The sequence below is a fragment of the Hypanus sabinus genome, chromosome 28, assembly GCF_030144855.1.
Source record: "Hypanus sabinus isolate sHypSab1 chromosome 28, sHypSab1.hap1, whole genome shotgun sequence".
Classification (NCBI taxonomy): Eukaryota; Metazoa; Chordata; class Chondrichthyes; order Myliobatiformes; family Dasyatidae; genus Hypanus; species Hypanus sabinus.
This window is the reverse complement of record NC_082733.1, coordinates 33,348,658-33,372,791: the sequence shown is the minus strand read 5'-3', so window position 1 is coordinate 33,372,791 and position 24,134 is coordinate 33,348,658. Positions and strand designations below refer to the sequence as shown.

The 24,134-nt window shown below is 42.9% G+C and overlaps 1 protein-coding gene across 4 annotated transcripts in view; it reads right to left on the bottom strand.

Annotated features, from left to right (window-relative positions):
- LOC132382568 (EGF-like repeat and discoidin I-like domain-containing protein 3) overlaps positions 1-22,121 on the bottom strand; it is a 114,681-nt gene extending 92,560 nt beyond the window's left edge. Inside the window, exon 1 of one of the 4 annotated variants that reach the window (XM_059952901.1) lies at positions 21,932-22,121. In XM_059952901.1, the coding sequence (XP_059808884.1) occupies positions 21,932-21,989 (58 nt within the window). In that variant the 5' untranslated portion in view covers positions 21,990-22,121. The remainder of the gene's footprint in view (positions 1-21,931) is intronic. The other 3 variants (XM_059952899.1, XM_059952903.1, XM_059952902.1) reach the window with 3 other exon arrangements.
- Positions 22,122-24,134: the final 2,013 nt, after the last annotated feature.

Genomic DNA, 24,134 nt, shown 5'->3' with positions numbered 1-24,134 from the left:
GAGTCGGTAACTGCAGTCGAAGGAAAAACTTTATTCGAAATCCTCAGCCTCACTTTTAAGCCTCCCTCAACCTGCCCCCCGTGGCGCAGAGGCTCCAAAGCTCTGTGCTTGCAAACCCCCTTAGGCTATCTAATTGTGAGCCGGTTCAGATGTTGCAGGAAATGGGTCGCCACATAACCCTCCCCCAGAACCGGCGATACACCCCCCAATGTCCACAGTCTGGGCCGGAACCTGCTTAGGAGGTCGGCCTCTGTGCCGAGCTGCCGGAAACTCGGCCGGTTGCGCCAGGCCCACATGGGCCGGTTTGAGGCGGTCCACCGTGAAAATCTCCTCTTTCCCCCCAACGTCCAGCACGAACGTGGACCCGTTGTTCCGGAGCACCATAAACGGCCCCTCGTATGGCCGCTGCAGCGGTGGCCGATGCCCGCCCCTTCGTACAAACACAAACTTACAGTTCTGCAGGTCTTTGGGTACGCAGGTCGGGTTCCGCCCGTGCTGCGAAGTGGGTATGGGGGCCAGGTTACCGAGCTTCTCGCATAGTTTGCCCAGGACTGCTGCGGGATCTTCCTCTTGCCCCCGTGGGGCTGGTAGGAACTCCCCGGGGACGACCAGGGGCGCGCCGTATACCAACTCGGCCGACAAGGCGTGCAGGTCGTCCTTGGGCGCTGTGCGGATGCCGAGTAGGACCCAGGAGAAGCTCGTCCGCCCAGTTGGCTCCTCGCAGGCAGGCCATGAGGGCCGACTTCAGGTGACGGTGGAAACGCTCCACGAGCCTGTTCGACTGTGGGTGGTAGGCAGTTGTGTGGTGCAGCTGAGTCCCCAAAAGGCTGGCCATAGCTGACCACAGGCTGGAGGTGAACTGGGCGCCTCTGTCGGAGGTAATGTGGGCCGGTACACCAAAGCGAGATATCCAGGTGGTGATCAGGGCTCGGGCGCAAGATTCGGAGGTGGTGTCGGTGAGCGGGATCGCCTCTGGCCATCTTGTGAACCGGTCCACGATAGTCAGGAGTGCCGCGCTCCGCTCAACACTGGCAGGGGGCCCACGATATCCACATGAATGTGGTCGAAACGCCGGTGGGCGGGATGAAACTGCTGCAGTGGGGCTTTGGTGTGCCGCTGCACCTGTGCCGTCTGGCAGTGCATGCACGTTTTGGCCCATTCACTGACCTGTTTGCGGAGTCCGTGCCAAACGAACCTGCTGGAAACCATCCGGACAGTTGTCCGGATGGAGGGATGCGCCAAGTTATGAATGGAGTCGAAAACACGGCGCCGCCAGGCTTTCGGGACGACGGGACGGGGCTGGCCGGTGGCGACGTCACAGAGTAGGGTCCTCTCACCCGGGCCTATGGGGAGGTCCTGGAGCTGCAAACCGGAGACTGCGGTTCTGTAACTCGGAATCTCCTCATCTGCCTGCTGTGCCTTTGCCAGTGCCTCAAAGTCTACCCCTTGGGAAAGGGCATGAACGGTAGGGCGAGAGAGCCCATCCGCCACAACATTGTCCTTACCCGAGACGTGCCGGACATCCGTCATGTATTCAGAGATGTAGAACAGGTGGCGTTGCTGGCGGGACGACCAGGTTTGTGGTCCGTGAACGCGGTGAAGGGCCGACCTTCTAGGTGAGCATGTGTGAGCATGGTGGTGGCCCTTGATTATAGATGCTGCTTCCTTGTGACAGAGCTCTTTGTAGATGTGCCAAAAGGTGGGGAGGGCTTTGCCTGTGAAGGACTGGTCTACATCCATTTCTTTTTGTAGGCTTTTCCATTCTTGGGCACCGGTGTTTCCATACCAGGCATATAGCTGCTTCCAATGCCCCTCTAAGGATGTTGTGCTTGGTTTAGAACATGCTCAATTCTCAAGTGGGGCAAACAAAAAAGTAGTCATGTTTCTATTGCACCTAGTAATAAATCTGTGTATTGAATGATAAATTTAAGAGCTGAAGCCAGAGTATACAGATTTCTCTACCAAAGCCAGGGTGCACAGTCCATTTCCAATGTCTTTAAAGTCGCGGTGGCAAGGTCTGCTCTAGATTTATCAACTGCTAGATCTCCAAATGTAGACTGACAACTCCCAGCTCACCACCACCTCATTCTGCCTCACCGCAGTCTCTTAATTGTCAGTATACCTATCTAACATCCTGTTTTTTCAAGCAACTTCTGTTTTTTTTAAACTAAATATAGTGAAGACCGGAACAAATAACTTCAGTCAGAATCCGAATCAGGTTTATTATCACTCACATATATTGAGATATTTGCTTCATGTTCTAAAGAGGAATCATGAGATAGTGTCCATGGGTTCATGGTCTGTTCAGAAAACCAATGGCAGAGGGTGTTCTGCCCTTCCGACAGTTGATTTATTTATTTTTTTCCTCTGTGATTAAGCTCATTCAGCTTCTACTTCGAAATGAACAGTTTCAGATCTGCATTAGGTTACTTCCTGTGCAGTTAGGAAAAAGGCAGTAGGAAAAAAGCACTTTGGCTGGCAGAAGGCCAGAGGTTCACGTCAGGAGCCAAAGAATCAGAATCAGGTTTATTATCACCAGCACGTGACGTGAAATTTGTTAACTTAACAGCAGCAGTTCAATGCATTACATAATATAGAAGCCAGAGAGAAAAAAGTAAATCAATTACAGTATACGTATATCAAATAGATTAAAAACATGCAAAAATCAGAAATATTGTATATTAAAAACGTGAGGTTGTGTCCAAGAGTTCAAGAAGTATCTGAAGCCATCCTGTTGTTTCCCCAGCAGAAGCATGGCTTGTAAGTTGATGTTATATTGTTTTAAGTTCATCTAAAGGTATCAACAAGATTTTGCTAAAATAGAATGTCAGTTTTGAGTTTATTAGACACTAGCCTAAATAAAAATGGTTTAAACAGTACTTAACCTGCAGAGAACTTAACTAAGTTCTTACTTACCCTGTGTATTTACCTGTGTGAATGGAACAACACGGTAATTGTGCTGTATTATGTGTTTTTCAGTTTCACTGCTTACTCACCATGCCATGCCATTGAGTCTGCAATAAACACAAGGTGCTAGGACACTACATCCTGACTCTCATGTCATTTTTGAATGGAATTTGGTTGACTGTCTAGCTGATGTTTTAACACCTCATAAAGGGCAGGGCAGGGGGCAAGAAGCTGTTTCTAAAATGTTGAGTGTGGGTCTTTAGGTTTCTGTACCTCCTCCCTTATGAACAAATCACTAATCACCAACTTCGTCTCATTCCCTGGCAACTGTCTGAGGCCAGGGCGGCACAATGGCTTAGCCGCTGCCTCAAAGCTCCGCAGACCAGGGTTCAATCCTGATGTCTGGCTCTGTCTGTGTGGGATTTGAACATTTTCCCTGTGAGCCTATGGGTTTCCTATAGGTCAGGAGTTCCACAAACCCCTCTGTTAATGGTAGGGGTCCATGGCAGAAAAAGTGCTTTGGGTGCAATAGATTCCTCCAATATCTTAAAAATATACAGTTTGGTTGCTGAATTGGCCAGTACAAGTTGCTCCCGGTGTGGAAGATAGGTAATAGAATCTGGTGGGCACGATAGCGAAGGGGTTACTGCCTGTGACCCTGGTTCAATTTCACCACTGTCTGTGAGAAATTTGTACATATTCCCCATGACTACATAGGTTTCCATCAGGGTTCTGTGGGGTTTCCTTGCATATTCCAAAGACATACGGGTTAGGGTTAGTAAGCAGTGGGCACACTACGTTGGCAACAGAAGTGTGGTGACACTTGCAGACTACACAGGGCAATCCTCAGACTGTGTTGGCCAATGACGCAAGTGACACATTTCATTGCATGTTCCGACATGTCAAGCAAAGGTAATCTTTAATGGGAAGGTAGGGAGGAAAGACTAGGTTTCATGTAAAAAATCTATCCTTGATAGTTGGTGTCGACTCAGTAGGCTGGAAGAACCATTTCTGCAGCATATCTCTACGACAACCCACCTGTTATATTTGGCCTTGAGATGTCTCAGAGAAGCTATTATATTGTTACTAATAATATCTACATTCACATCTGTAATATCACTCAGTTCAGCTCGCTGAGTGAGAAATCCTCATTCACACATACCAGGAGACTATTTCTAATCTGTTCCTGCCTGGCCACCGTTCTCCTCCCCTCCATAAAACTTTAATCCGATTCAGTCGCCCACATCCTCTTCAAGCGCTGCCTACTCATCATATGAATGCCTGCAATGGCTCTGTGCTTCTAAATGCAAGTGTTGTTGCTGCAGCCTCAATGATAAAGGCAAATTTAGTGCGTGTTGGAGGGAAAGGTTCCCGAGTTTTACTCTGGGATTTATTATTTGATATAGTTTATATGGATTAATAAAGAATAGACTTATTTGTCGCATGTGAACCCAGTGAGCGCATGGACTTCATCCAGGTGTTCCGGTTTCCTCCCACAGTCCAAAGACATACCAAAAGTTCAAAGTACATTTATTATCATGGTACGTACAATACCTTGATAAACTCAACGGCTGTGAAGGCGGATGAAGGCTGCAACAAATCCACCAGCTCCAATCGTCGTGGTTTCCACGCCATTGGAATCAGTTGGTTGATTTGTGAAGTATTGTGTGCTTCTAGGAGTGCAACATCAAGTACACGTTAAACAAGTACTCACACAGGCGTCTTCGCAAACACCAGATGAGAGGCACCCTCTACAGGGTCATACACCTACACCAAGGAAGAGCTTCATGAACAGTGTTGTCCCATCACAATCAACCCCATCCGAGACCCGCATCGCCTTGCGGAAAGACTGGCTCGCCAATCTCAAATCATGCTGAACTGAAGTCCACAAAGAACTTCCGAGACCCATAGTTCAGCAGAGCCAAGTAAGTGTCGTGGAGCAGCAAGTCGAATTATGTAGTTAGTAGCTTATTGGTCACTGTAAACTGTCCTGTGATTAGGCAGGCATTTAGTCAGGGGATTGCCGGGCAGTGAGGCTTGTTGGGACAGGAGAGCCAGTTCCAACAGACAGTGGCAGGAATCAAACCCTGATTAGTGATCACCGGCACCATAATGCAATTGCGTTTGTTTTTAAGAAGGTGAAGAAGTATTCTTGGGATCATAATGCAGGTATTAAAGTGCTGCTTTCTCACAGTTTCAGAGTCCTGAGTTCAACCCTGATCTCTGGTGTTGTTGTTGAAGCATTTACACATTCACCCCAAGACCTCTTGGACTTGCCCACTGAACCTCAGTGTTCTGGTTTCCCTCCCAATCCGCAAGATATTTGGGTTGATTGGCCTTAGAGTGTGGATAAGTGGCAGAATATGCAGGGAATTAATAGGAACATGGGGAGAGTAAAATGGGATTTAGTGCAGTATTAACATAAATGGGTGCTTGATAATTGGTGCACATATATAGCTAGTTTACTTAAAACTTTTGCACAGTACTGTAGTAGTAATTTTATGTATTGTATTGTACCGCGGCCACTAAAAAAGCAAATTATGTGAGTGATGATAAACTGGATTCTGATTCGGATCTCTACTGTGGACTGAGAGTGGAAAGGCAGCAGGGAGAAGGGAATCATGGTTGGGAAAACGGAAAGAGAAAGGGGAGGGAGTGGGAAGCTCCAGAGAGACATTACGTAGTGATTCCAGGATTGAACAGCTTGTCATAAAAGGAGCATTGATGGCCCTGGGCCTGTATTCCCTGGAATTCAGAAGACTGAGAGGTAACCAAGGCCTCAATAGATTGGATGTGGAAAGGATGTTTCCTATGGTGGGAGAGTCCAAGACCAGACGAAGCAGCCTCAGAATAGAGGAGCATCTTTTTAGAATGGAGATGAAGAGGAATTTCTTTAGCAAGAGAGTGGTGAATCTGTGGAATTCCTTGCCACAGGCAGCTGTGGAGGCCACGTCTTTATGTATATTTAAAGCAAAGATTGATAGATGCTTAATAGGTCAGAGCACGAAGGGATATAGAGAGAAGGCAGGAGATTGGGGCTGAGAGATAAAATGGATCACCCATGATGAAATGACAGAGCAAACTTGATGGGCCAAATGGCCTAGTTCTGCTCCTATATCTTATGGTCAATAAACCAATTGTCTGGAATCAAATTACCTTGCTCTATGTCTCAAGGCTGCGCGTTTGCACCCTCACTTCACACTATCCCCTTTGCCAGGCACTCCTTCTCTGTCACCTGTCCCAAACCCCTCCCATCGCGCTTCACCCTCGCAATTCCCAACATCTTTTGCTCTCGCCAGATTTACAAACTCCCTCTCCACTCCACGTTAACAAATACAGTACTGTGCAAAAGTCTTAGGCACCGTAGCTATATAAATGTACCTAAGGCTTTTGTGCAGTACTGTATTTTGATAATATATTTATTTTGAACTTTGAACTGCCTAACTTAAGGTGACTATGGTCTTCGTTTACAGACACTGTCCCTGCTTATTCCCACAAATGTCTGTGTTAAAGCAAAATTACACCTCCACAGACTCAGGCCCTTTTCTTTTCGAGTCAGCCTTTCAGCTGTCTTGGCAACTAACCCATCCCATCATGATACAGGGTCTGGAATTCTGTACCAGACAGTCCCAAAATAACTTCTGTTTGGTTCATTTCTTTGCCGGTCAGATAAATGGATACAGAGACTGAAGAAACGATTGCCACAGCTTGCGCGGTTAGGCGGACGTGCTCAAAACACTAATGTTGTGCCAAACAGCAGCAGGATGGGAAAAAATGTCAGCAATTTTGGAACAAGGAGCCTTAATATGGAAACTCCTGACTTTGCACAAACACTAGCACAGTGCCTGGAGAAGGCAATACTATATTCCCGCGACACGTTTTCATTATTCCGCATGCAATGTGATCCGTATGTAGAAAATAAGGTCGCAAATGAAAAAGAATAAACATTTGACATTTTGGGCCTAGACCCATCTTCAGGACTGAGAAGGAAGGGAAGAAAGGGGGAAGCTGCCAGAATTATAAAGGTGTGGGCAGGGGAGGAAAGAGGCTAGCTGGGTAGGCATCCCTTGAAGAGACTCCACAACGGAGCAGTCAATCACAAACACAAGGAAGCTTGCAGGCGCTGGAAATCCAAAATGCTGGAGGAACACAGCAGGTCAGACAGCATCTATAAAAAAGAATAAAGAGTCAACATTTCTGAGCGAGACCCTTCTTCGAGGGATGCCTATCCTTAAGTATAAATGAGTCCCATCATCTGTGAAACCCTCTCTCACTGCTCCTCCTCCATGATCTCTGCTGCCCTCCAACTCTTCAACCATGTGCTTTCAGCTAACCTCTTCCCCCTTACTTCTCAGTCCTGAAGAAGGGTCTTGGCCCGGAACGTCAACTGTTTACTTTTTTCCATAGATGCTGCCTGACCCGCTGAGTTCCTCCAGCATTTTGTGTGTGCATTGTTCAGTGTTTCCAGCATCCTGCAGCAAATACTAAAAACACTCAGTAGGTCAGGCAGCATCAATGCAGTATTTCAGGGTGGAAATTTTTTAAACAAATCTTAAACGTTATTTCCAGTTCTCTTTCCACAAGCATTTTCCAGCATCTTCTGATTTTATTTTTCAGGTGGGTCAGAGTTCAGATCCTGCTGCTGAATCTTTGACTGCAGAAATCCAGGTCGATATTTTGCAATCCTTCCAAAGTGCTGTCAATTTTCTCAAGACACATTTTAAGAGAAGCCTCCCAAGATCCTACAGCACTTATAAGAACAGCAGGGGAATTATTTTTATATATAATTACTTACTTAGAGATACAACACAGAATAGGCACTTCCAGCCCTTCGAGCCATGCCATTCAGCAGCCCCCCGTTTAAACCTAGCCTCATCATGGGACAATTTACAATGACCAATTAACCTTCTGCACCTTAGGACTGTAGAAGCAGAGCACCCTGAAAAAAAACCCCACGCATTGAAGGGGAGAACATACAGACACCTTACAGAACAACGTCAGAATTGAACTCCAAACTCTGGCATCCCGCGCTAACCACTACGCTATCATGGTTATCCCAGGAATCAGTATCCAGCTCTCAGTCAGCAAGTTCAATATTAAAAAAAGAAAGTCAATAGGATCAGACAGCATTTATAAAGGGAACATTTCAGATCAAGACCCTACATTTGGGCTAGATGATGGGTCTCAACCTGAAATGTCACCTCTTCATTTCCCAACGTAGATGTTACCCTGACCCATTGAGTATCTAAAGCTCCTTGTGTGAAACACCTACATTTTCATGTGTCTCTTTAATACAGAAACTGCTGATAATACTTAGCAGCTCAGGCAGCATCTGTGGAACAAGGAGCTGGGATAATGCATTAAGTTGAAATCTCCTCAAAATCTTCAAGTCGAAAAATCTGGTTCGACTTCATTAGAAGCTGCCAGACTTCAGTGTTTCCAGAATTCCTGTTTTTAAATCAGATTTTCACCAAAAACAGATATTCTGAGATTTACTGCATTTACACCGACTACAGAGGATTTCATTAGCTCTTTAAGTTCTTTGATGGTCTGTTTAAAGGCACTGTATAAATCAAATTCTTTCCAGTTAATTTCGAAGTAAATTTATTATCGAAGTACATCTATGTCACCATATATGACAATGACATTCATTTCCTTGCGAGCATTCACAGTAGATACAAAGAAATATAATATAATCAATGAACAACTACAAAGGTAGACAAATAACTAACGTGCAAAGGCAAGAAATTGTTCGAATACAAAAAGAAAACCAAAATAATAATAACTAATAACTAATATTGAGAACATGAGTATTCACTAAAAGGAGTAATGAATTCATTAAAAGGTTAAAACTACTGTTGAAGTCAGAAGCAAACAGATATTTCACAAGAAGAGGTTGCATCTTCACATATCTTGTTAACAGAACAGGGACAAGGAGTACAGCTCCCATTTCACAGACACAACGTGGCAGGCTATGAACGCCAGAAGATCTAGGTATATTATTTCCAGAGAGATACAGTACTGCGCAGAAGTCTTAGGTATATATATATAGCTAGAACTTCTAAGAGTTTTATACAGTACTGTATTTGTTAGGTGGACCAGAGAGAGAGAGAGCTCGTAAATCTGGCGGGAGAAAAAGATGTCCAGAATGCTGAGGGTGGAGTACCACAGAGGGGTGTGGGACTGGCGGCAGAGAAGGCACACTAGGGTGGGGGGTGACATGGGTGTAGATACATCCAACCCCAAGACAACAGGCAAGGTCACTTGATTCCAAACATTTGGTTTATTGATCATTACAGACTGTCTCTCTGGTGTTTCCTGCTCCCTCCCCTTTTCTCGACCATGATTCCTCTCTCCCTGCCCCCCTCCCACTCTCAGTCCACAAAAGAGACCCATATCAGAATCAGGTTTATCATCACTCAACATAGTGTGTCATGAAATTTGTGTTATTTTGTGACAGCAGTACAGGTGTAATACATAAAATTATTATAGTACTGTGCAAGTTATAGGCACCCAAGTCATACATGTGCTTTTTTTTTAGGCATCCGTTAGTCTCAAGAGACCATGGATTTGTGCCTTGGAAAGTTTCCAGGCCACAGGCCTGGGCAGGGTTGTATGGGAGACCGGCAGTTGCCCACGCTGCAAGTCTCCCCTCTCCACGCCACTGATGTTGTACAAGGGAAGGGCAAGGGCCAATATAGCTTGGCATTGGTGTCATCACAGAGCAGTGTGTGGTTAAGTGCCTTGCTCAAGGACACAACACGCTGCCTCAGCTGAGGCTCGAACTAGCGACCTTCAGATCACTAGACCAACACCTTAACCACTCGCCGACGTTTGCACAGTACTATGTACAATTTTAGAAATTTTAAGAGAGCAAATCTGCCCCAAATGCTACTTGTAATCATTTACCGATGTGTAACTGAGAACATACTGACCTGCTGCATGACAGTATGGTCCACTAGCTGCAAGAAGATCAACCAGAAAGCTCTTCAACAAGTGAGCAGGATTCCACAGAATAGCAATGGGACACGACTACCAGATATGGAAACGACTTACAACTCACAATGCCTACAGTGGGCTTGCAAAACCACGATGGACTCACTTCACCCCAGTAATCACCTGTTCAATCCCTTACCATCCAGCAGGAGATACAGAAACATCTCTACACTGACATCCAGGCTGAAAAACTGCTTTTTCTCCAGGGCAGTCGTGCAACTGAGTAATGCACCCCCACCAACCCATTATCCATAGGCACTAAGTGCAATACACGGGCATGATTCGGGACGCTATATTTATTGTATTCGACAACATGGGCACGTGCCCATGAATGGGGCAGCCACTGTTTAATTCAGTTGCAACTTTGAAGTCACTCTAAATAACTCGGACATTATTTTAAACGTAGTCATTGGGCTTTTAGTAACTGAAGTGCAAGTGTGTTGTTTTTCACTGAACGAAATCGCACTCCAACCTCGTTATCCTCAGCAATGATAATAAAGCTCTAACTGAAACACAAATTCTAAAGAAAAGTTTAAATAGCCACACTAGTTCAGCAGAACCAATTTATATTTTGAACCAATTCTAGTAGAGACGGCAACAAGCACGTTGCCCCAGGAGGAGAATAATCACCCAATGCTCATACCTATTGACAAAGTCCATTCAGTTAACCCTATCTGAATCAGATTCAATATTATCGACATACATCATGAAATTTGTTAATTTTGTGGCAGCAGTAAAAAGAATACATGACAAATATAGAAACAACTGAATTCCAGCTAAGTATATGTATGTTAAATAGTTAAATTAAGGTAAGTAGTGCAAAAACAGAAAATTAGAGTAGTGAGGTAGTGCTCATGGGTTCAATGTCCATTCAGAAATCAGATGGCACTGGGGAAGAAGTTGGTCCTGAATCTCTGAGTATGTGCCTTCAGACTTCTGCACCTCCTTCCTGATGGTAACAACGAGAAGAGGGAATGTTCTGGATGGTGGGGGTCCTTGATGATAGAAGCTGCATTTCTGAGGCAGCAGTCCTTGAAGATGTTTTGGATTCTATGTGACTAGTACCCATGATGGAGTTAACTAAGTTCATAACTCGTAAAGAATTATAATTTTATAACCTTATTCAACTTTCCAAAAAGGTTCAACATTTCCCAGTTTAGTATCTTAGAAGTCGCTCAATGAACACATGGCCTTTTATTTCTCCTAATTATTAGTCACTCTTTCGTAAAGAACTTTAGAACTTGGATCAGGAATTTTGAGTTTAGCTATTTAAACCATGTAATTTAAAGTAATTTTCCAAACTTTCTGTCTCTATAGCATGTACAATATAATTTTTCTTAGCTTTTAAGATCAATTGCTGAACATACTCTTCCAATTACTAGATGCCTACATTTCTCTTTCTCCATTATTCAAGCCCAGTAATCAACATTCCAGTTTTTTGTTGCATTGCCCAGAGTCTGTGAATGCCTCCCTTGTGATACCATGGGCAAACATGGACCAATTTCTCAATGTGCAACACACACTTTGGGACATTATGGCACAAGAAGCTGACATTTGGCACAGCAAGTCTTCTTGTAAATTATCCCAGTTTTCTGTTCCTGCCCTGTAACCCAACGAATTACTGTCCCTCAGATTGGAATTGGTTTATTATTGACATATGCCAACTCATTTGTAAAGTCAGCAATGTTGTGGAAGTGGAACTGCACTCTCTGACGGTGGTGTCTGAAGAGAGGATGCTGTCCAAGTTGCATGCCATCTTGGACAATGTCTCTCATCCACTCCATAATGTACTGGTGAGGCACAGGAGTACATTCAGCCAGAGACTCGTTCCACCGAGATGCAACACTGAGCGTCATAGGAAGTCATTCCTGCCTGTGGCCATCAAACTTTACAACTCCTCCCTTGGAATGTCAAACACCCTGAGTCAATAGGGTGGTCCTGGACTAATTTCCACTTGGCATTATTTACTTATTTAATTATTTATGGTTTTATATTGCTATATTTCTACACTATTCTTGGTTGGTGCAACTGTAACGAAACCCAATTTCCCTCAGGATCAATAAAGTATGTCTGTCTGTCTGATAGTGAAAAAAATGTCTTGCACGCTGTTCATCCAGGCCAAATTACCACACAGTGTATCGAGGCAGAACAAGATAAAACAATAATAGTGCAGAACAAAGCATAACAGCTCCCAAGAAAGCAGGTTCTATGTTCTTATTTTCATGGTAGTCAGAGAGTACTTCAATGTGATGCTGGATGCTGACTGGAGGATATCATGGGGCAGTTGGTATCTCTGAAATATGAGACAAACAAGTCAGCATGGTAAAAAAACTGGGGAAAAGGAAGAGTTATTGGAGAGGGATAGCAGTCATATTGTCATCACACACATTTCAGAATCAGAATCAGGTTTAATATAACCAGCATATGTTGTGAAATTTATTAAATTGTCAGCAACAGTACAGAGCAATACATGATAATACAGAAAAAAATTAATCAAAGTATATGTATATCACATAGACTTAAAATAGTGCAAAAACAAAAATAATAAAAAAGTGAGATAGTGTTCATGGGTTCAATGTCCTTTTAGATATTGAATGGTAGAGGGGAAGAAGCTGGTCTTGAATCGCCTTTCTAAAGCACTGCTCCTTGAAAATGCCTTGGATACTACAGAGGCTAGTATTCATGATGGAACTGACTAACTTTACAACTTTTTTCCCCCAGCACATTTTTCGACTTTTGTTGAATAACTGGATCGCAGAGGAATCAGATCAAAATTACAGCAGGAAGCACACTGCATCAATTTACTCCCCACAATCACCAGTGCATTTTTTATCCTTGCAATTTGCTAAAATATAATACATATATAGTAATCTGCATATATAGTTAGAGAACAGCTAGGGCTGAAGATATCACATGGAATGCAAAATCCTTGTAATCTGTTCCTGTTGGGTTACAAATACATGGCAAAATTGCAAACCTACTCATCAGCAAAGGGTTGTTTTATTTTAAATTATCCTCATGTTGATTAGCATTATCTTTAATTCTAATGTTTTCCTGCTTAAACCTGATATTTTTCTGTGTCCGTGGTTTGTGTACCAGTACGTATTCAGATACCAAGTCATAACTCTTTATGATTCAGGGTTTCTGCTCCCATTAACCACTGGCCACTATTTTACTTCATTTTGAGCATGTGTGTGGAAAGCCAGGGGCAGCATAAGGCATAGGAGCAGAATTAGCTCATTCTGCCCATCACATGGGCTCCGCCATTCCATCATGGCTGATTTATTATCCCCCTCCATCTCAGTCCTATTCTCCCGCCTTCTCCCCTGAAACATTTGATGCCCTGGCTGATCAAGAACCTATCAACCTCCATATTCAATGACTTGGCCTCCACAGCCATCTCTGTCAGTGAATTCCAGAGATTCACCACACTCTGACTAAAGTAGTTCCTCCTCTTCTCTACTCTGAGGCTGTACCCTCTGGTCCTAAGCTCCCCCATTGTAGGGAACTTCCACTCTACCCAGAGCTTAAATGAGATCCACCCCACTATTATTTTAAACCCCAGCGAGTACAGACCCCGAACCATGAAACACTCTTCATAAGTCAAACCTTTCATTTGCCAGAATCATACTTGAAAACCTCCTCAAGGACCTTCTCCAAGGCTGGCACATCCTTTTTTAGATAAGGGACCCAAAACTGCTCACAATACTCCAAGTGCGGTCTGACCCATGCCTTATAAAGCCTCGGCATTATATCCTGGCCTTTCCGTTTTATCCAAAGAGTAGGCAAGGACGTGGTCTATCTGCTGTTTATTGTAGAATAGTAACAATAACACTCACTACCCTCTAGTCACAGAGTCCGTATTAGGGTTGCGGGTTAATATTTAAAATAATAAGCAATTAATAGTTTAATGAAGGACATAATTCAGCTGGTTGCCCCCTAGTTATTCCAAATGTGGTCACATTTGTAGCGTGTCAACATTTTTTTGCCACATGTTGCAGATATTCTGGCTCAAATCATCTTAGAGGCATCAATTCCTTTTATAGATTTTCCAAAACCAACCGCAACAGTCCTGCAGGCAAGTCAAGTTTGGTACTTCTGTACTACAAATTAGTTTAAAACAGTAGTCCATTCTACTTTACAGAACAAGAAACTGTAGAAAAGGGCGGATTAGTTTTATTTCTTACAGTAACACTGATTCAGCGATGAGTTAATAACTTCATATCCACTTCTGGCACGTGTACCAGCCATGCCACATTACAGCTTGTGACCAGATGCACTCCTGACATCTAACAGAGTTTCCCAGCTGCTCAGCACAAAGACGCTTTGAAGAGACCGTTGAATGTCTTCTTCAAATGTAAATAACCCATAATATGAGTTAATGCTTGGTATACTTAAGATCAATCAGCGGAAAGATAAACAAAAATCCTGCAACAATTCAGGAGCCAGTGAATTTGTACAGATGTGCTTCCCATTAAGTGACTTTCACGGAGATCACGATGAGAACATTTCCTTGCACAAACCAAGTGACACAAACCAATAAGGAATATTTGATGTATTATTGTGCATTCTTTCATGGGAAGCAGTGATGGTGAAGGTTACATACATGTCACATGAGATTCGTTTTCTTGCAGGCATTTACAGGAAAGTAAAATACAATAGAATTTTTGAAAACTATACATAAATAAGGTCTGACAAACTAATGGTCAAAAGATGACAAATTGTGCAAATTCTAAAAAAAATAAATAATACTGAGAACACGGGTTGCGGAGTCCTTGAAAGTGAGTCCGTGGTTTGTGGAATCAGTTCCGAGTTGAAGTGAGTGAAGTTATCCATGGTGGTTCAGGGGCCTAATGGTTGAAGGATAGTAACTGTTCCTAAACCTGATAGTGTGGGACCCAAGGCTCCTCTACATCCTGCCCAAAGAATAACTTCCTAAACCTGATGGTGTGGGACCCAAGGCTCCTCTACATCCTGCCCAAAGGATAACTTCCTAAATCTGATTGTGTGGGACCCAAGGCTCCTCTACATCCTGCCCAAAGGATAACTTCCTAAACCTGGTGGTGTGGGACCTAAGACTCCTCTCATCTTGCCTAATGGCAGCAGCAAAAAGAGTACATGGCCTGGATGGTGGGGAACCTTTATGATGGGCGCTACCTTCTTGTGGCAACGCCCCATGTAAATGTGTTCTATGGTGGGGAGAGCTTTGCCTGTAATGGACTGGGCTGCGTCCAACATTTTCTGTAAACATTTTCATTCCAGGTCTTGATCAACCAGTCAGTTTTCTCTCCTCTGTGCATCCATAGAGGCTTGTCAAAATTTTAGATGACATGCCAAATCTACACATACTGAGAAAGTAGAGGCTGTCTTGCCTTCTTTGTTACGGCAGTTATGTGTTGGTCCCAAGACAGATCCTCTGATATGATAACGCCAAGGAACTTAAAGTTACTGATTCTGTTTAAAGTTACTGACCCTGTTGCAGTTTTGTTAAACACTGATCAGCGTTTCAACTTGAACTTTTCAGGTGAAGTCCATTTACCTATTGTGCTGGGTGAGGAATCATCCCAGCACTGGAGCTCATAATTCAATCTAAACACCACAATTTAGTTTTAAGGTCAGAAAGGTGTTACAGGAGCTGTAACCCTTCAGGTTAACCCAGTGATTCTGTTCCGGTGCTGTCAGAAATCCCTTGAAAGTACTCAAAATCCAAGAGAACTGTCTCTTGCTGCCTTGGTGATTACCACTGTCCATAAATACATAAACAGATATGCCAAATATTCCTTGTTGGTCTGTGCAGGGGCAGATTTTAGCAGGGTTTCAGTATAAATCACTTTATAGGAAGCAGATCTGAGCAAATTCACACACCGGATACATGTAAGATTTTTTTTAAATCCTTAAGATTAAAATCCCCATTCCCACTCTTGTCATTACCTACTTGCCTTTACAAGTGAATAAAGATTATCTTTATTTGTCACACAATAAAACATACAGTGAAATGTATAATTTGCTTCAAATCAAATCAACCCACAAGTGTTGCACAACATAGCATGTCCACAACTTAATAACTCTAACCATATGTTTTTGGAATGTGGGAGGAAACAAGGGCACCCAGGGGAAACAGGAGCACCCAAAGGAAACCCAGATGGTCTCGGGGAGAATGTACAATCTCCTTACAGACAGCAGTGGGCTTTAAAACAAGATCTTACAGTTGGAACTGTAAAGTGATGCTCCTTATAAAGTTTCTCTATTGCCCTATGCTTTTAGTCCCCAAACAGCCTAAGGAACTTGACAATACCAAAGAATCCAAAACAGCAAATATAATTTACTGTGAAACAAATAGGATCTTAGACTAGCTTCCTGTCAATGCATCCCAGAAGAAATGTGGTCAGCGTCTTTGTATCGAAAGCTTCGCAACACACCGCAGAACAGTACAGGCTGCTGCACCATATCTTACAACCTAAGACTTAAGGGATAAAAAACATCCCTGCAACTGATGCAAAATTGGAATTGTGCTGGAAATACTCAGCAGGTCAGGCAGCATCAGTGGAGAGAATAGGTTAGAGACACAAGAGACTGCAGCTGCTGGAATCCTGGGCAACAATCAAAACACTGGAGACATCTCAGTGGGTCAGGCAACATCTGTGGAGGAAAAAATGGACAGCCAATGTTTCAAGCTGAGAGCCTATTTAGTAAAGTGTGGATAGTCAGAGGCTTTTTCCCAGGACTGAAATGGTTGCCACAAGAGGACACAGGTTTAAGGTGCTGGGGAGTAGGTACAGAGGAGATGTCAGGGGTAAGTTTTTTTATTCAGAGAGTGGCGAGTGCATGGAATGGGCTCCCGGCAACAGTGGTAGAGGTGGATACGATAGGGTCTTTTAAGAGACTTTTGGATAGGTACATGGGGCTTAGAAAAATAGAGGGCTATGGGTAAGCCTAGTAATTTCTAAGGTAGGGACATGTTCGGCACAACTTTGTGGGCCGAAGGGCCTGTATTGTGCTGTAGGTTTTCTATGTTCTAAAAGGCAGTAAAAACATTTCAGCTAAATGGACATCAACTTAAAATCTTTCAACTTGACAGTGCCAGCTCTTGCTTTCTCCAAAGATGCTGCTTGAACTGCTGAACAAAACAAAGTGCTTTTAAATCCAGCTAACATCACTCTTCTGCATACTTTGAATCTCACAAACCAACAAGAGGTATTCAGCATAACCTCCAATTCTTTTATGAGTAGTAGTAATTGTGAAGCCAACAGAAGACCTTCACCCTAACCTTCAAATAATTCCAATGGAAGTTTGACAAGACCATTAGAATTTTCTGCTTTTAATTCAGATTTCCAGCAATATTTTCCTTCAGGGACTGGGTAAGTGGCCTAAATTCACAGGTTCATAACTTTAAGGGAGGCCCAAGTCTCACCTCCAAGGACCCACGTGCCACCTAGGCACAAAGGGTTCAGACGGCGACAAAGTCGGACCTCAGACACCGAGCATCACAAGGAAGTAAATCTTCTTATTTTGATATTTTTTGCTCATTAACGAGAGTGGAAAAGGGGTAGGGAGGGGTGGAGAGGGCCAATTCTCTGAGAGGTACAACCTACATGCCCATATGCCAATGTGAGAACCAGAGAGCATCTCTAAAATTGTTTTGAAGTTCTTTTTATCATTGTATTTACATTGCAGAGCTATAGGGATATAATTGATGGGTCAGATACAAAAGGAATCTCTAAGGGGATTTTGCTATGTGTTTATGATTGCAATCAAAATGAGAGAGAATATAGATTATTGAGTTTTCAATTACCTTACAAATTACAAGACACTCGGGAGAAGAGCTTCTGCAAAGAATACCCTTGCAGAATACAAACAATGATTCTATGCTCTAGCTGCTTAGATTGGGCTTTGAAAATGACTCCAGTGTAGCTTATGGCTTTATTCCATGTTAAGATGAAAGCTGATTTAATTGTTGGGTTTTGGAATGGTTCAGGAACTCTAAATTATGTCTTGAGCTGCGGATTTTGTTCAATCTAACTGGCTACACATAATTTGTTTGGCAGTACAAATCTTATCAGTTAATGTCTGTCTCCCTTTGAACTTGATTTTGACAGTGCCAGCATATGGTGAAAGCCAAATTCTTGCAAGTTATAAAAAAAACTTCTGCAGCAAAAATAGAACCAGTCATCCAACTGGTGGCCAGGTTCAATTCTATCATCTGTTTTCTTCATAGCTACTTTTGACAGCATGTTAAAAATCTATTTTTATGCAGTGTTTGCTGATGGCAGATCAGGATTTTCAAGTTTATACATTAAGTTTCCACCTCTATTACAAAGAACTTCTATAGATGTGTGGTGGAAAGTGTGCTGACTGGCTGCATCACAGCCTGGTGTAGGAACATCGATGCCTTTGAGTACAAAATCCTACAAAAGGTAGTGGATTCGGCCTAGCACATCATGGGTAAAATCCTCCCAATCACTGAGCATATCTACATGAAATGCTGTTGTTGGAAAGCAGCATCCATCATCGAAAATCCTCACCATCCAGGCAATGCTCTTTTCTCCCTGCTGGTATCAGGTGGAAGGTACAGGTGCCTCAGGACTTGCACCACTGGTTCAAGAACAGTTACTACCCCTCAGGCATCAGGCCCTTGACAAAAGGGGATAGCTACACTAATTTAAGGACTCATTTAAGAACTCTGTTATATTGTTATTTCATGCCCATTATTTACATGCCATTTATTTATATGTGTATTTGCACAGTTTGTTTACACAGTTTATAGTCCCTGATGTTTACAGTTTAAAGTTACTGTTATAAAGATTTGCTAAATACGCCCACAGAAAACACAAACTCAGGGCTCTATGTCGTGACATGTACGTACTCTGATAAAAAATCATACTTCGAACTTTAGATTCAGGGGAAATTGGGCACCTCTTCACAGTATCAAAATAACAAACTTAGCCATCTCTTTGACTCCAATTGAAACAGGTCTCATGGGTGCCCATAAGCCTGCCATCTTCTTCGTGTTTTTTTTTAAAAAGTACTGGCTACCAGAGTTCAAAGTAAATTTATTACCAACGTATACATCACCATACACAACTCAAAGATTCAGTTTCTTATGGGCATACCCAGTAAATCTAAGAAATAAAATAGAATCAATGAGAGATCACACCGAACACCACTAACAAAAAGTGTGCAAAAGACAACAGACTGGAAATACTGTGGAAATTCACTATCCACCTTGACAAAAGCCACAGACACTCCTTTACTTGGGAGTCTACAACAGACTACCTAAAGTTTATTAAAAAAAATTCCTGAAATCTAGTTGAATCATCCAGCAAAACCTTTTGGATCAGTTTTCCAGATGTTCCTCATATTGTTACCATATTAATGCATAGTGCTCCCATTCACAATCACTCACAGCTATTTTCTACCAATTGCTATGCTATAATGGTCAAAGGGAATTCCAGATGACTTCAACTTGATGGAGGCATTTCAGCTGAAGGCCCTGATGGCCCTGTTGCCTTTTATTTAAACCAAAATAAACCTTATCCATGATTTTAAAAAAATTACAAGAATAAACTGTGCCTTGCCTGTTCATTCTTACATTTCAGATAAGGTGTTAAGTAGTGTTCTATTACATTTCTCAAAACCAATAGCACTGTTACCAGAGGGTGGAGAATCTGTCAAGTTCATTCAGATCATTTGGCATATTTAAAGCATATTTTGAACTACAGTTCCAAATTACCAGTGTTTCTAAAGCACCCTGGAATATTCCTGAACACCACACAAAATGATCAACAAGCAAAATTGAATTGCAGACATATTTATTTTTTAGTTAAGGGCCATAGAGAGGGTGAATGCTAGGATGGGAAATCAAAAGCTAGAGGGTTGAGGTTCAACCTGAGAGGGAAAATATTTAAAAGGGTCCTGATGGACAATTTTTTTTCCACAAAAAGCTTTGGAATGAACTGACAAAAGAAGTCATTGAGACAGGTACAATAACTTCTAAAATATACTTTGACAGGTACATGGACTGGAAAGGTTTAGGTGATGGGAAAAATGCTGGCAAATGGGACTGGCTGGGATGGGGCACCTTGGTCAGCAGTTCGGCTGAGGGGGCTGTTTCTGCACTGCAAACTCTATGATTATATCTGCAGTGAATAGAAATATTTGTTTTTTTCTAGATCGATGACATCCAAGAAGCACACTTTTTGGGGACTGAATGATTTCTATTCTTCACAGAAGCATAGAAACATATAAAACCTACAGCACAATACAGGCCCTTCGGCCCATAACACTGTGCCAAACATGTACTTACTTTAGAAATTACCTAGTTTTATCCATAGCCCTCTATTTTTCTAAGCTCCATATACCTATCTAGAAGTTTCTTAAAAGACCCTATTGTATCCGCCTCCACCACCATTGCCGGCAGCCCATTCAATGCATTCACCACTCTTGGCGAAAAAAACTTACCCCTGGCATCTCCTCTGTACCTACTTCCAAGCACCTTGAAACTGTGCCCTCTCATGCTAGCCATTTCAGCCCTGGGAGAAAGCTTCTGACCACCAACACGATCAATGCCTCTCATCACCTTATACACCTCTATCAGGTCTCCAGTCATCCAGAGTGAGAAAGTACATCAACATCTTTATTAACACCCACTATAGATAATAGTCACACTCATAGAAAAGAACAGCACAGAAACAGGCTCTTTGGCCCATCTAGTTCATGCCAAACCATTTGAACTGCTTACTCCCATCTACCTGCACTGGACTATGGCATTCCATACCTCTACCATCCATGTACCTATCCAAACTTCTTAAAGGTTGAAATCCAGCCGCTAAGCACCTCTTCTGCTGGCAGTTAGTTCCCCGCTCTCACGACTCTCATGTTCCCCTTAAACGTTTCACCTTTCACCCTTAACCCATGACCTGTTTGTGGTCCCACCCAACATAAGTGGTAAAAGCCCGCTCGCATTTACCCGATCTACACCCCTCATTATTTTGTACAGCTCTATCAACTGTCCTCTCAATCTTCTACGTCCCAAGAAATAAAGTCCTAACGCATTCAATCTCTCTTTTTAGCTCGACCATGATTGAAAGGCGGAGCAGATTCCATAGGCGGATGGTTTAATTCTGCTTCTACGTCTTATGGCCATCATCTCACACACTAGCAATTCGAGTCAGTGTGTCTGCTGGTTAACAGTTTTAAACGACCACCCAGATAACATCAAGGTTCCTTAAACACATACCGAGAAAGAGAATGGAACTTACTCAGCATCTCTAACTGAGCCCGATATTGTTTGTATAAAATTAGCTCTTCTTTTTAAAGCGTGGGCGAGGGCTTTGATTTCTCATGTTTAAGACACAACGATCGTGGAATGTGATTCTCAAAACACCGGAAAAATTTACTAAATCCCATGAAGTAAAAACATTGCTGATCCACAGTCGCATAATGGGCATTGGTCCTGGCAATAATTTGCAAGGAAGTGAATCATTCCACATGTTCGTATTAAGAAATCCCTGAATCATCTCAGTACCCTCCCAAAGAAATAAGAAAACTATATTCCCTTCAGCTGGGTTGCAAAAGAAAACGCCTGTCCATTTTGCATACGGTTTATCCCAACTTTTTTATAGACTGCAAATCCGAATTAGCAGCGGAGATCATTGCAATGCAGAGAGACACTTGTTTACATCAAGCTGTAAACTAGTTCTTTGTTTTCAGAAACGTCACAAATTAAAATGAAAACTCACAGAGGTGAGTCTCGCCAGGGCTGCGTTTTGCAGAGCTTTTTTGTTATTCGGTTTAGAAATGATCTCATCTCACCGGGCAAAGATTTCAAAATAAGGGTGTGGAGGATGGGAGATTTTTTTAAATGTATTAATCGCGGTTATTATAATAAAGCGTTCTTTCTCAGGAACGACTAGGGAGTAAAAGGCTTATCTCTTAAATAAATAAGACTCCGTGGAAACTAGAGTTGCTTAAAGAAAAACAAATATGCTTCATACTCTCTGTTGAAGTTTAGAAAGATCGACTCCCTTACCGCTGGATCCCAGGGCGAGAGTGGAACTGATGAACAGGGCGATGTAAAACCTCATCATCTTCCCTGGCTTGTCTGTCGGAGACCGTCTTCAAAACTTCTGTGGAGCAAGGTGGGGACGAGAGGGGGGGAAAAAAGGCTAGAGTTTAGCTGATAGCGCAGTTTACGGGGGCACGTGTCTCTCTGTGTATCCAATTATCGTGCGGAATTGCGAACACTGCCTCGGGCTCCAGCCCAATGCGTCAAGTGGAGCTCCCAGCGGCTGCCTCCAGGAGGAGGTTACAGTACTTTATAGTGCTCCTTCCACTTTCCATCACTTTCTCTCCCAACCCCCCCCCCCCCCTCCACCGTGCAACCTGCCTTGTTTTTCCCTTGAAGTCACCTTCATTCTCTGTGACATGTTATTAAGCCAGTATATATTTAACATAATCCTAAAAGCTGACTTAATTTAAAATAATTACTGTCGTGGACTATTTTTAATCAAATTCTTTTCCCATTACATGGGATTCCAGGATTTTTAAGTCAACGTTTGGGGGATTGTATTCTATAATTACATGAAATTCTCAGGCAGAAATGATCTTGAAAATAAGGGATAATCGTTACAGTTCCGGGCCATTGCATAATCTTACCATTAATGTAAACTGGTCTTGAACTTGAAATGTAGGATTACTTCAGGGGCCAGAATGCACTTTGCAAAGCACATATTAGCTAATGCAGACAGCAGCAATATACTCTTTGAATGTTTTTGTCCCACTTCAAAAGCAAACTGCAATGCCAGTCGAAAAACTGTTTCCCATAGTAACAAGAAGTTACATTCCAAGTGCGTTTTTTCAATCAGAGCTGGGGTGGGGGAGAGGAAGGGGAAGAAATCTTGCGTTTAAGTGGAGGAGGAATACTTTTGCAGTCATAATTTCCCATTCTGGTTGTGTTGTCAAGTACCCACTCTAACATGGAAAAGTTGCCCAAATTGCTTTCCTCTTTCTTTGCAAGAGACTCCTTCCAACTCCATTGGAGTAGTAAATAGACAACAGACACAGCAGAGTCACAGAGAAAGATATAGTGCAGAATCAGGCTGTTCAGCCTGCAGAATCTCTGCTGACCACCAAATATCCCTCTATAGTAATCCTACATTCTTTTGATGGTCATAGGACGAGGGCGACCATAGTCAAGTGATTGTTCTTGGCAAATTTTTCTCAGAAGTGGTTTGCCATTGCCTTCTTTTGGGCAGTGCTCTTCAGAGATTGCCTGCCTGGTGTCAGAGGTCACATAACCAGGATTTGGAATACGCACCAGCAACTCATACAACTGTCTGCCACTGGCTTCACTTGACCCTGATAGAGGGGTTAAGCAGGTGCTATACCTTGCCCAACGGCGACCTGCAGGCTAGTGGAAGGAAGAAACATAGAAACATATAAAATAGGTGCAGCAGTAGGCCATTCGGCCCTTCGAGCCTGCACCACCATTCAGTATGATCATGGCTGATCATCCAACTTAGAACGCTGTACCTGCTTTCTCTCCATACCCCCTGATCCCTTTAGCCACAAGAGCCATATCTAACTCCCTCTTAAATATAGCCAATGAACTGGCCTCAACTGTTTCCTGTGGCAGTGACTTCCACAGATTCACCACTCTCTGTGTAAAGAAGTTTTTCCTCATTTCGGTCCTAAAAGTCTTCCCCTTTATCCTTAAACTGTGACCCCTCGTTCTGGACTCCCCCAACATTGGAAACAATCTTCCTGCATCTAGCCGGTCCAATACCTTTAGAATTTTATATGTTTCAATAAGATCCCCCCCTCAACCTTCTAAATTCCAGCGAGTATAAGCCTAGTCGATCCAGTCTTTCTTCATATGAAAGTCCTGCCATCCCAGAAATCAATCTTGTGAACCTTCTTTGTACTCCCTCTATGGCAAGAACGTCTTTCCTCAGATTAGGGGACCAAAACTGCACACAATACTCCAGCTGTGGTCTCACCAAGGCCTTATACAACTGCAGTAGAACCTCCCTGCTCCTGTACTCCAATCCTTTTGCTATGAATGCCAACGTACCATTTGCCTTTTTCACCGCCTGTTGTACCTGCATACCCACTTTCAATGACTGGTGTACAATGACACCCAGGTCTCATTGCACCTCCCCTTTTCCTAATCAACCACCATTCAGATAATAATCTGTTTTCCTGTTCTTGCAACCAAAGCCTTACACCTCCTT